The sequence below is a fragment of the Salmo salar genome, chromosome 12, assembly GCF_965601325.2.
Source record: "Salmo salar chromosome 12, fSalSal1, whole genome shotgun sequence".
Classification (NCBI taxonomy): domain Eukaryota; kingdom Metazoa; phylum Chordata; class Actinopteri; order Salmoniformes; family Salmonidae; genus Salmo; species Salmo salar.
Window position 1 is genome coordinate 7,309,360 of NC_138302.1, and position 13,309 is coordinate 7,322,668.

At 49.6% G+C, this 13,309-nt stretch overlaps 1 protein-coding gene across 5 annotated transcripts in view; it reads left to right on the top strand.

The window, feature by feature from the left end:
* The window catches only part of LOC123725388 (integrator complex assembly factor BRAT1), a 53,849-nt gene extending 43,624 nt beyond the window's left edge, over positions 1-10,225 (top strand). Inside the window, exons 4-11 of one of the 5 annotated variants that reach the window (XM_082958516.1) lie at positions 53-216; positions 513-623; positions 1,265-2,157; positions 2,482-2,662; positions 2,754-2,814; positions 2,947-3,031; positions 4,446-4,675; positions 8,790-10,225. In XM_082958516.1, coding sequence (XP_082814642.1) covers positions 53-216; positions 513-525 — 177 coding nt within the window. In that variant the 3' untranslated portion in view covers positions 526-623; positions 1,265-2,157; positions 2,482-2,662; ... (2 more) ...; positions 4,446-4,675; positions 8,790-10,225. Of the gene's footprint in view, positions 1-52; positions 217-512; positions 2,158-2,481; positions 2,663-2,753; positions 2,815-2,946; positions 3,032-4,445; positions 4,676-8,789 lie in introns of those variants that run through there. The other 4 variants (XM_082958515.1, XM_082958514.1, XM_082958513.1 and 1 more) reach the window with 4 other exon arrangements.
* The last annotated feature ends 3,084 nt before the right edge of the window (positions 10,226-13,309 follow it).

A 13,309-nucleotide genomic window follows, 5' to 3' on the forward strand; every position in this document is an offset into this window, starting at 1 on the left:
TATTTTATAAAGGTGTTTCTAATGGTCTTCTATTGTTATGATGTGTCACCAGGTGCTCCAGGGGCTGAGGCTGCTGGCCCTGACTCTCCCCAAGCTGGAAGCTCCTCTCCGGGGCAGGGTGATCAGGCGAGTCCTGAGGCCTCTGGAGGGGTTGGTCCTAGAAGGCCGCAGAGCAGTCACACAGCCTCTAATGGACGTCCTACTGGCTACATACAGGTGTGTTTGGTAATTTTACGGAATTATGGCGGTGGTTGATTCTGAACATCGCTTATGTTTCCAAGGTAACCAGGTTGCTACGTCAACGTGCTGTTTATTTAGTACTAAAAATTAGGGGAAAAAATCACTGAAACGGGGAGGGACTACATGGACTTGTGCAATAAGATTAGTCTCCCTCTCTCTGTCCTCACTCAGTCCTACACACACACACACACACACACACACACACACACACCTTGTAATATGAACATTTAACGTAAGATTGTTCAATAAGATTGTCAAGTTTGGTTTTGCAGGTCCGGTCCGTGAGACTCCAGACTCGTCTCTCTGATGGCGTCCATGTTGAACACCCAGAATCCCTCTGACGCTGCGCTGTGTGCCGCCGCCACCCTCCATCCGGAGACCTGGTAACAGACACACACTATTCCGTGGCCAGCGTAGCTGACTGACTAACTGGGTATTGTTTCAGTCCTCCAGGCCTCAGACAGAAGGTCGTAGCTGACTGACTAACTGGGTATTGTTTCAGTCCTCCAGGCCTCAGACAGAAGGGCGTAGCTGACTGACTAACTGGGTATTGTTTCAGTCCTCCAGGCCTCAGACAGAAGGGCGTAGCTGACTGACTAACTGGGTATTGTTTCAGGCCTCAGACAGAAGGGCGTAGCTGACTGACTAACTGGGTATTGTTTCAGTCCTCCAGGCCTCAGACAGAAGGGCGTAGCTGACTGACTAACTGGGTATTGTTTCAGTCCTCCAGGCCTCAGACAGAAGGGCGTAGCTGACTGACTAACTGGGTATTGTTTCAGGCCTCAGACAGAAGGGCGTAGCTGACTGACTAACTGGGTATTGTTTCAGGCCTCAGACAGAAGGGCGTAGCTGACTGACTAACTGGGTATTGTTTCAGGCCTCAGACAGAAGGGCGTAGCTGACTGACTAACTGGGTATTGTTTCAGGCCTCAGACAGAAGGGCGTAGCTGACTGACTAACTGGGTATTGTTTCAGGCCTCAGACAGAAGGGCGTAGCTGACTGACTAACTGGGTATTGTTTCAGGCCTCAGACAGAAGGGCGTAGCTGTTCTACTGGGACCTCTACAGATGGTTACTGGAGTAACTCTGCTGGACTGGCACAATGAACAGAGTTCGACTGTGTGATAATAGGTTGCTTCTTGCGTAAATATTTTCTGTCTGGATTTTAATGTCCATCAGTGTGTCTGATCAACAGACTGACCACAGACACACTGATGGACAGACTGACCACAGACACACTGATGGACAGACTGACCACAGACACACTGATGGACAGACTGACCACAGACACACTGATAGACAGACTGACCACAGACACACTGATGGACAGACTGACCACAGACACACTGATGGACAGACTGACCACAGACACACTGATGGACAGACTGACCACAGACACACTGATGGACAGACTGACCACAGACACACTGATGGACAGACTGACCACAGACACACTGATGGACAGACTGACCACAGACACACTGATGAAGACAACAGACACACTGATGGACAGACTGACCACAGACACACTGATGGACAGACTGACCACAGACATACTGATAGACAGACTGACCACAGACACACTGATTAAGACAACAGACACACTGATAGACAGACTGACCACAGACACACTGATGGACAGACTGACCACAGACACACTGATGAAGACAACAGACACACTGATGGACAGACTGACCACAGACATACTGATCAACAGACCGACTACAGACAGACTGATGAAGACCACAGACAGACTGATGAGGACCACAGACAGACTGACACTGACCAGGACAGACAGACGGAGGGTCGTAGCTCTCTCTCTCTCTCTCTCTCCTGCGGGATCATCTCAATCACAAACCCTCCTGTATCTCTCTGCTCTGCGTCTCTGTGTCCAGTGCTCCCTACACAACAGACATGGTAAGAGACTATCCTCCTCCACCGCTCTGTGTGTTTGTCATTGTGTACAAAACCTTTTTTCTGGCCCTTTGAGCCGGATAGCATATTCCATAGCAGTAGAGGGATTTACAATTGTTACTACCTGAATTTGGGGGCGGCTGGACAAACCCCCCTCTTTTTCATATGGTCCTTCAATCTCTCTCTCTCTCTCTCTCTCTCTCTCTCTCTCTCTCTCTCTCTCTCTCTCTCTCTCTCTCTCTGTCACTCTGTCGTTCTCTCTGTCACTCACTCTTTCTCTCACTCTTTTTGTCACTCTGTCTTTCTCTCTGTCTCTGTCTCTCTCAGGAGTCATCTGCCGCTGTCATCCTTGCTGTGGTGTCACTCCTGAGGATCTGTAACGGCCACTCCCCCTCACCCGAGAGCAAGGCTGCTATTGGCTGTAGCAAAGCATCCACCAACCTGATTGGCTGCAGCAAGGTCCAGAGGTGTGGCCTAGACTCCCTGGCTAGCCTTAGCACCTGCCCTGGTGAGAATCCAGACTCTGGGAGCGTGTTCAGGAATACAATCATGTTTAAAAGTGTAAATAATACATTTTTAAAAAAGCGTTGTTGTTTTAGGAGCTGTGGAACGGGTGGTGGAGGTGTTCCATGTTCTAGTGCAGAACCTACAGAACCCACCGTGAGACGCACCTTACAAACAGCCAACCACAACATCTAACTCAGTTTGGTTTCTCTTCCGCTGGCTAGTTTCCTAGTTGATTAATGACCACTGTGTGTGTGCTCCTTCTTTCGTACTGTCTCCTGTGTTCAGGTGCTCCAGAAGAACTACCAGGCCATGTTGAGGTGGCTTCGTGTGTCTGCAGAGTCTTCCTCACTGGCTGATCTGGTCAATGAAGGTACAGAGAGAACCAATCAAACATCAATATATCTGGTCAATGAATGTACAGGGAGTCAATATATCTGGTCACTGAAGGTACAGGGAGTCAATATATCTGGTCACTGAAGGTACAGGGAGTCAATATATCTGGTCACTGAAGGTACAGGGAGTCAATATATCTGGTCACTGAAGGTACAGGGAGTCAATATATCTGGTCACTGAAGGTACAGGGAGTCAATATATCTGGTCACTGAAGGTACAGGGAGTCAACATCAATATATCTGGTCACTGAAGGTACAGGGAGTCAACATCAATATATCTGGTCACTGAAGGTACAGGGAGTCAATATATCTGGTCACTGAAGGTACAGGGAGTCAATATATCTGGTCACTGAAGGTACAGGGAGTCAATATATCTGGTCACTGAAGGTACAGGGAGTCAACATCAATATATCTGGTCACTGAAGGTACAGGGAGTCAACATCAATATATCTGGTCACTGAAGGTACAGGGAGTCAATATATCTGGTCACTGAAGGTACAGGGAGTCAATATATCTGGTCACTGAAGGTACAGGGAGTCAACATCAATATATCTGGTCACTGAAGGTACAGGGAGTCAACATCAATATATCTGGTCACTGAAGGTACAGGGAGTCAACATCAATATATCTGGTCACTGAAGGTGCAGGGAGTCAACATCAATATATCTGGTCACTGAAGGTGCAGGGAGTCAACATCAATATATCTGGTCACTGAAGGTACAGGGAGTCAACATCAATATATCTGGTCACTGAAGATACAGGGAGTCAACATCAATATATCTGGTCACTGAAGGTACAGGGAGTCAACATCAATATATCTGGTCACTGAAGGTACAGGGAGTCAACATCAATATATCTGGTCACTGAAGGTGCAGGGAGTCAACATCAATATATCTGGTCAGATGTTGCTTAACAGATATTTATACTGATGTTTTTTCCTGTGTGTGTTGTAACAGACCTCCTTCCCGTGCTAAAGAAGCGTGTGTGTGTGTGTGTGTGTGTGTTGTAACAGACCTCCTTCCCGTGCTAAAGAAGTGTGTGTGTGTGTGTGTGTGTTGTAACAGACCTCCTTCCCGTGCTAAAGAAGCGTGTGTGTGTGTGTTGTAACAGACCTCTTTCCTGTGCTAAAGAAGCGTGTGTGTGTGTGTGTTGTAACAGACCTCCTTCCTGTGCTAAAGAAGTGTGTGTGTGTTGTAACAGACCTCCTTCCCGTGCTAAAGAAGCGTGTGTGTGTGTGTATGTTGTAACAGACCTCCTTCCCGTGCTAAAGAAGCGTGTGTGTGTTGTAACAGACCTCCTTCCCGTGCTAAAGAAGCGTGTGTGTGTGTGTGTGTGTGTTGTAACAGACCTCCTTCCCGTGCTAAAGAAGCGTGTGTGTGTGTGTTGTAACAGACCTCCTTCCCGTGCTAAAGAAGCGTGTGTGTGATGTGCGTTGGGAGGTTCTAGACTCCACTCTAGAGTTCCTCGGCCAGCTGTGTGAGGCGTTAAGCTGCACGGTCACTCCTATCCTGCTGGAGGCGCTGTGTGATCAGGAGAGCTATGTGAGGGCTAGTGCCATCTCTGCCCTGGCCAGGACTCTACCACTCAGTGACCAGCAGGGGGAGCCAGGGAACCAGACACAGGTGAGACTCTGACCTACACATTTCATTTACTGTATAACGGATGCCCCGCTTCACATTTCTCAATATACATACATACATACATACATACATACATACATACATACATACATATATTCTTTTTTTTTTATTAAGATTTGTTTAATTCGTATAAATCTAATCTTTTAAACAATACATTTTGACGAATCAAATGATTCGATTCACCATTGTAGTAGTTGGAATTCGGTTCAATCGCAGTGAATCGAATCAAAAATAATAATTAGTGAATCGCAAACAGTAAAAGGACAAAATAGCAGCTGTCGTCTTTGTGTTGATACTCTAGTGGACAGAGAGTTGATGGGACACGTGGATGATACTAGTCAGTCTGGAGTCAACACTTCCATGGTCAGATATACTGTGTACTGTCAGATATACTGTGTACTGAGCCTTCAGAGAGGACTGTCCAATCCATGGTCAGATATACTGTGTACTGTCAGATATACCGTGTACTGTCAGATATACTGTGTACTGAGCCTTCAGAGAGGACTGTCCAATCCATGGTCAGATATACTGTGTACTGTCAGATATACTGTGTACTGAGCCTTCAGAGAGGACTGTCCAATCCATGGTCAGATATACTGTATACTGAGACTTCAGAGATATACTGTGTACTGTCAGGTATACTGTGTACTGTCAGATATACTGTGTACTGAGCCTTCAGAGAGGACTGTCCAATCCATGGTCAGATATACTGTGTACTGTCAGATATACTGTGTACTGTCAGATATACTGTGTACTGAGCCTTCAGAGAGGACTGTCCAATCCATGGTCAGATATACTGTGTACTGAGCCTTCAGAGATATACTGTGTACTGTCAGATATACTGTGTACTGTCAGATATTGCCTAGTTAAATAAAGGTTAAATAAAAAATGAAATGCCTTTTGTTATGGCAAGCCTAAATAAGTTCAGGAGTCAAAATATGTTTAATAAGTTGCATGTGATGGGAGAAAACTGAGGATGGATCAACATCATTGTAGTTACGCCACAATAGTAACCTTAATGACAGAGTGAAAAGAAGGAAGTCTGTACATAATATATATATATATATATATATATTCCAAAACATGCATCCTGTTTGCAACAAGGCAAAAAATGTGGCAAAGCAAGTCCCTTTTTGTTCTGAATACAAAGTGTTACGTTTGGGGCAAATCCAGTTCAACACATTACTGAGTACCACCCTCCATATTTTCAAGCATAGTGGTGGCTGCAACATGTTATGGGTATGCTTGCAGTCGTTAAGGACTGGGGAGTTTTTCAGGATAAAAAATAAACAGAATGGAGCTAAGCACAGGCAAAATCCTAGAGGAAAAGCTGGTTCAGTCTGCTTTCCACCAGACACTGGGAGATGAATTCACCTTTCAGCAGGACAATAACCTAAAACACAAGGCCAAATCTGCACTGGAGTTGTTTACCAAGAAGACAGTGAATGCTCCCGAGTGGCTTAGATAGATTTGACTTAAATCTGCTTCAAAATCTATTTCAAGACCTGAAAATGGTTGTCTAGCAATGATCAACAAACAATTTGACAGAGCTTGAAGAATTTTGAAAAGAATAATGGGTAAATGTTGTACAATCCAGGTGTGCAAAGCTCTTAGAGAGACTCACCCAGAAAGACTCAAAGCTGTAATCACTGCAAAAGGTGATTCGAACATGTATTGACTCAGGGGTGTGAATACTTATGTAAATGACATATTTCTGTATTTCATTTTCAAAGAATTTGCAAAGAAATCTAGAAAACATGTTTTCACTTTGTCATTATGGGGTAAATAACGTCCACTTGACAAAAAGTGTCGTCCTCTACGTGTCGCAGTGGGATTTGATAAGCTATTAGCGGCCGTTGCTATATCAACGGTGTGACGACCTAACGCTTCGAATTTCAAAATGACATTCTTTTCATCCCCGCTGTGTAAACAAAGCTGATTTCCTCAACAATTTCACTGCTTCAAATAGTTTGGTTTAGCTAATAAGATGAAAACATTACTTCAAACGACTTTTGTTACCGTTTCAACATCATGAAATCCATGTCTTAAACGTTGCTATGTTTTCTGAAATAGCAAAGTGTGTAATCTGCTTGATATGTTGTTACTTACCTCACAGATCACAAAGTCCGCTCATTTCCTCTCCATTCATATACAAGTCTGTTTGATTCATTCACTGGCTTGTCTGGCTGTCATGCATTTATTTAGAGGTTTCCCTGGTCTGTCTACTCTGAGATAATAATTATAACAATAATATTTCAGTTAGTTCTCTATGATGGTTGTTGTATATGTCACATAGCTCATTAGCATTACCCTTGTGGTGTAATATATATATATATATATATATGTACATACTGTAGGTCCTAGGATACAACCATGAATAATGTTGAACTAACAAAATACCATCAAGGGATACCTTACAGTTTACAACAATCAACACCTCATGAAACAGCTGTTTTTCCCCCCCCAGACCTCAAAAGTGGTCTTCTGATGTGGTTAAAGCATTTTTCTGGACTTATAACATACATTATTTTGGTACTTTTATACAAAAGTACCTGGAAAAATCAAACCGAGAAAACATAATTTGAGGAGAAAATCGATTGGATTTTATAGACCCCCTATACTGCCTTGTTCAGAGGCAGAACGACAGATTTTTACCTTGTCGGCTCGGGGATTCGATCTAGCAACCTTTCGGTTATTAGTCCAACGCTCTAACCACTAAGCTACCTGCTGCCCCCGTGAGCTTGCTTCAGCTGTCAAAACATATTGTATGGGAGTGGATATGTGGTAAATATAGAATACACTAGAAGCTGAAGAAGTTCATTAACAATAGCTCTTCTGCTATATATTTTAGCACATCAATTATGAACAATCATAGATCTATGCCTCTGAAAAATGCACTGTGACTAAAACTGGGCTGGGACATGCTTCCAATGGTTCTGTCCAACACCTGGTACCAGTGTAGTAGTTTAGGAGGGGGAGGGGGGAGTACGCCTCCAATGGTTCTGTCCAACACCTGGTACCAGTGTAGTAGTTTAGGAGGGGGAGGGGGGGTACGCCTCCAATGGTTCTGTCCAACACCTGGTACCAGTGTAGTAGTTTAGGAGGGGGAGGGGGGGGTACGCCTCCAATGGTTCTGTCCAACACCTGGTACCAGTGTAGTAGTTTAGGAGGGGGAGGGGGGGTACGCCTCCAATGGTTCTGTCCAACACCTGGTACCAGTGTAGTAGTTTAGGAGGGGGAGGGGGGGTACGCCTCCAATGGTTCTGTCCAACACCTGGTACCAGTGTAGTAGTTTAGGAGGGGGAGGGGGGGTACGCCTCCAATGGTTCTGTCCAACACCTGGTACCAGTGTAGTAGTTTAGGAGGGGGAGGGGGGGTACGCCTCCAATGGTTCTGTCCAACACCTGGTACCAGTGTAGTAGTTTAGGAGGGGGAGGGGGGGTACGCCTCCAATGGTTCTGTCCAACACCTGGTACCAGTGTAGTAGTTTAGGAGGGGGAGGGGGGGTACGCCTCCAATGGTTCTGTCCAACACCTGGTACCAGTGTAGTAGTTTAGGAGGGGGAGGGGGGGTACGCTGACTGGGATTCAAACCCTGGTCCCTGTGACTGTCATTTCAAAACTATTATACTGTGGCGATCCTCGCTATATGACTCACGTTACAAGTAGGTTCACCCTATTGGCACCATGTGTAGGGGGTTTGTCTTTCACACCAGAGACACAGGTTCTAAAAGGCCGAAATCTCTTGTGTTGAGGTATGTTGAGGTGAGGTGTGTTGAGGTATGTTGAGGTGAGGTGTGTTGAGGTATGTTGAGGTGAGGTGTGTTGAGGTATGTTGAGGTGAGGTGTGTTGAGGTGTGTTGTGTTGAGGTGAGGTATGTTGAGGTTGTGTTGTGTTGAGGTGTGTTGTGAGGTTGTTGTGTTGAGGTGTGGTGTGTTGTGTTTTGAGGTTGTTGTTATGGTGTTGAGGTTGTTGTTGAGGTTGTTGTGGTGAGGGTGTTTACTGTTGTAACAAATGGTCCATATTTTAGTGTTCATCATGATGATTGTATTTCTGTTATACAGTTAACTGTTGTTACTGTGTGTGTTCCCTCCAGGAGCAGACCCTGGGTCAGTTACTACACATCCTGTCTCAGGATTCAGAGGGCTTCCCCAGACGTTGTTGTTACTGTTATACAGTTAACTGTTGTTACTGTGTGTGTTCCCTCCAGGAGCAGACCCTGGGTCAGTTACTACACATCCTGTCTCAGGATTCAGAGGGCTTCCCCAGACGTTGTTGTTACTGTTATACAGTTAACTGTTGTTACTGTGTGTGTTCCCTCCAGGAGCAGACCCTGGGTCAGTTACTACACATCCTGTCTCAGGATTCAGAGGGCTTCCCCAGACGTTGTTGTTACTGTTATACAGTTAACTGTTGTTACTGTGTGTGTTCCCTCCAGGAGCAGACCCTGGGTCAGTTACTACACATCCTGTCTCAGGATTCAGAGGGCTTCCCCAGACGTGCTGTGGTCCAGTTCTTCATCAACTGGCTAAAGACACACCCATCATCCTCTTCTTCCTCCTCCTCCTCGCTGCGTTCTGTCCTATCGCTGGGCAGCACTGATCTGGACTGGGAGGTCAAAGTTCACACCCTGGAACTGGTTGAGCTCCTGATGGAGGAAACACTTCCAGGTCACCAGGAGTCAGAGCTGGGGTCAGCTCCTCCCCCTTACGGTGGCTCTGGAGGGACAAACCTACTAACACACACTGACCTCACACACACCCTACGCTGTGACGCCAAGCCAGCCCTCACCCCTTCTAACACACACCACAACTGACACGCACACACCCCCAACACACACATCTGTAGTGTGTGGTCTGTATCGGTTGGCGGAGCGAGGTGTTGTAACAGACCTGTAGCTTTAAAAGCCTGTAGCCTGTTGCTACGACTACGAGACGTGGTGTGTGTGTCCCGGTCGCTAGGGAAAGCTGCTATGACAACTGACGACGCCACAGCTACCGTTGCCAAGGTGACTTTTGACCTGAGGGGTCAGGTTTGGGAGCGGGCGGTCACGAGGAAGTTACAGGAGAAGATAGGATCTGGTTGGGTTAAAGAGTCCAGGAAAGTGAATTGTGATAGGCTGAACAGGACCAGAGTTTCTGATAGGACAGACAGGGCTGGTTCTGAAGCCTGCGATAGGTTGACAGGGAAGAGTGTGTGTGAGGTGCTGTGGTCGTTGGGTCTAGAGGAGAGACAGAGTGTGTTATCACTGAGCAGTGACCATGTCCGGAACTCACCCCTCTCTCTACTGGAGGACATCCTGAACCCTACACACACCTCACTCACTGACGAGGTTATAGTAGACTGTTACTGACCCACACACATCACAAACACCACACACCTTGTTATGGAATAACAGCGTTTTATTTGTGATTGCTGTTTCTCCTCTGTACGATGACTAGTGAGTACTGTAGTTAGAGTTCCATTGGGACATAACTCTTCATCATCCACCTACCAGGAAAAGAAATAAAGATACTGTTTTGATATTTCAAACCACTGGTGTCAACGGTTTCCTGACTTGGTATGTCGAACAATGTTGAGAGTGAGGAGAGGGAGAGGGTGAGAGCGAGCGAGGAGAGAGAGAGAAAGTGAGGAGAGAGCGAGGGAGAGAGCGAGGAGGTAGAGGGAGAGAGAGAGCAAGGAGAGAGAGCGAGCTAGGAGAGAGGAGAGAGCGAGCGAGGAGAGAGCGAGCGAGGAGAGAGCGAGCGAGGAGAGAGCGAGTGAGGAGAGAGCGAGGAGAGAGAGAGCGAGGAGAGAGAGAGTGAGGAGAGAGAGAGCGAGCGAGGAGAGAGAGAGTGAGCGAGGAGAGAGCGAGGAGAGGGAGAGCGAGCGAGATGAGAGAGCGAGCGAGGAGAGAGCGAGGGAGAGAGCAAGGAGATAGAGGGAGCGAGGGAGAGAGCGAGGAGGTAGAGGGAGAGAGAGAGCGAGGGAGAGAGCGAGGAGGTAGAGGGAGAGAGAGAGCAAGGAGAGAGAGCGAGCGAGGAGGGAGAGAGAGCGTGCGAGGAGGGAGAGAGCGAGGAGAGAGAGAGAGAGAGCGAGCGAGGAGAGAGCGAGGAGAGGGAGAGCGAGCGAGATGAGAGAGCGTGCGAGGAGGGAGAGAGCGAGCGACGGAGAGAACGAGGAGGTAGAGGGAGAGAGAGAGCAAGGAGAGAGAGCGAGCGAGGAGGAAGAGAGAGCGTGCGAGGAGGGAGAGAGCGAGCGAGGAGAGAGAGAGAGCGAGGAGAGAGAGAGAGCGAGCGAGGAGAGAGCGAGGGAGAGAGCGAGGAGGTAGAGGGAGAGAGAGAGCGATGGAGAGAGCGAGGAGGTAGAGGGAGAGAGAGAGCAAGGAGAGAGAGCGAGCGAGGAGGGAGAGAGAGCGTGCGAGGAGGGAGGGAGCGAGGAGAGAGAGAGAGCGAGCGAGGAGAGAGCGAGCGAGGAGAGAGCGAGCGAGGAGAGAGCGAGGAGAGAGCGAGCGAGGAGAGAGCGAGGAGAGAGCGAGGAGGTAGAGAACGAGGGAGAGAGCGAGGGAGAAAGCGAGAAGGTAGAGAGCGAGCGAGGAGAGAGCGAGCGAGGAGAGAGTGTGGAAAGTGGCTATGTTGTGATTCCCTCCCCTTCTCCTGGTTGGACACGGCCCCCTCAGGGATCTAAAAGGAATGGACTATTGGTGGAAACTCCCTCCAGTCATGAGGTCTTAGTTAAGCAATGAGGTCTGATATACCACGGCTGTCAGCCAATCAGCATTCAGGGCTCAAACCACCAATCCTATACTTTGAAATGCATGAGGGGTAGTGAACGAGTGTACCTTTCTAGAGAAAGAGTAGAGAATCAGAACAAGAGCACTCTGATGAAGTGAGAGATGTAGTAATATCTCTCACATGCTGATCAGTCTGATGGTCCCTGGAACTTTACACTGATCAATGTTTCTGACCGACCCACCTTGTCTGTGTTTATCTGACCTTTATTTAACTCAGTTAAGAAATGTTCAATGACGTACTACCGGGGAACAGTGGGTTAACTGTCTTGTTCAGGGGCAGAACGACAGATTTTTACCTTGTCAGCTCGGAGATTCGATCTAGCAACCTTTCAGTTACTGGCCCAACTCTCCACCCCCTAGGCTACCTGCCCCCCCCCCCCCCCCCCCACTCTAACCCCTAGGCTACCTGCCCCCCCCCCACTCTAACCCCTAGGCTACCTGCCCCCCCCCCACTCTAACCACTAGGCTACCTGCCCCCCCCCCCACCACTCTAACCCCTAGGCTACCTGCCCCCCCCCACTCTAACCCCTAGGCTACCTGCCCCCCCCCCACTCTAACCACTAGGCTACCTGCCCCCCCCCCACCACTCTAACCCCTAGGCTACCTGCCCCCCCCCCCCCACTCTAACCCCTAGGCTACCTGCCCCCCCCCACTCTAACCACTGGGCTACCTGCCCCCCCCCCCCCCCCACTCTAACCCCTAGGCTACCTGCCCCCCCCCACTCTAACCACTAGGCTACCTGCCCCCCCCCCACCACTCTAACCCCTAGGCTACCTGCCCCCCCCCCCCACTCTAACCCCTAGGCTACCTGCCCCCCCCCACTCTAACCACTGGGCTACCTGCCCCCCCCCCCCCCCCCAACACTCTAACCACTAGGCTACCTGCCCCCCCCCAATCTAACCACTAGGCTACCTGCCCCCCCCCCCAGTCTAACCACTAGGCTACCTGCCCCCGCCAGTCTAACCACTAGGCTACCTGCCCCCCCACTCTAACCACCAGGCTACCTGCCCCCCCCACTCTAACCACTAGGCTACCTGCCCCCCCCCCCCCCCACTCTAACCACTAGGCTACCTGCCCCCCCCCCACTCTAACCACTAGGCTACCTGCCCCCCCCCCCCCCCCCCACTCTAACCACTAGGCTACCTGCCCCCCCCCCCACTCTAACCACTAGGCTACCTGCCCCCCCCCCCCCCCACTCTAACCACTAGGCTACCTGCCCCCCCCCCACTCTAACCACTAGGCTACCTGCCCCCGCCAGTCTAACCACTAGGCTACCTGCCCCCCCCCCCCCCCCCCCAACTCTAACCACTAGGCTACCTGCCCCCCCCCCCCCCACTCTAACCACTAGGCTACCTGCCCCCCCCCCCCCACTCTAACCACTAGGCTACCTGCCCCCCCCCCAACTCTAACCACTAGGCTACCTGCCCCCCCCCCCCCACTCTAACCACTAGGCTACCTGCCCCCCCCCCCCCCACTCTAACCACTAGGCTACCTGCCCCCCCCCCACTCTAACCACTAGGCTACCTGCCCCCCCCCCCACTCTAACCACTAGGCTACCTGCCCCCCCCCCACTCTAACCACTAGGCTACCTGCCCCCCCCCCCACTCTAACCACTAGGCTACCTGCCCCCCCCCCCCCCACTCTAACCACTAGGCTACCTGCCCCCCCCCCCCCCCCCCCCCCACTCTAACCACTAGGCTACCTGCCCCCCCCCCCCCACTCTAACCACTAGGCTACCTGCCCCCCCCCCCCCACTCTAACCACTAGGCTACCTGCCCCCCCCCCCCACTCTAACCACTAGGCTACCTGCCCCCCCCCCCACTCTAACCACTAGGCTACCTGCC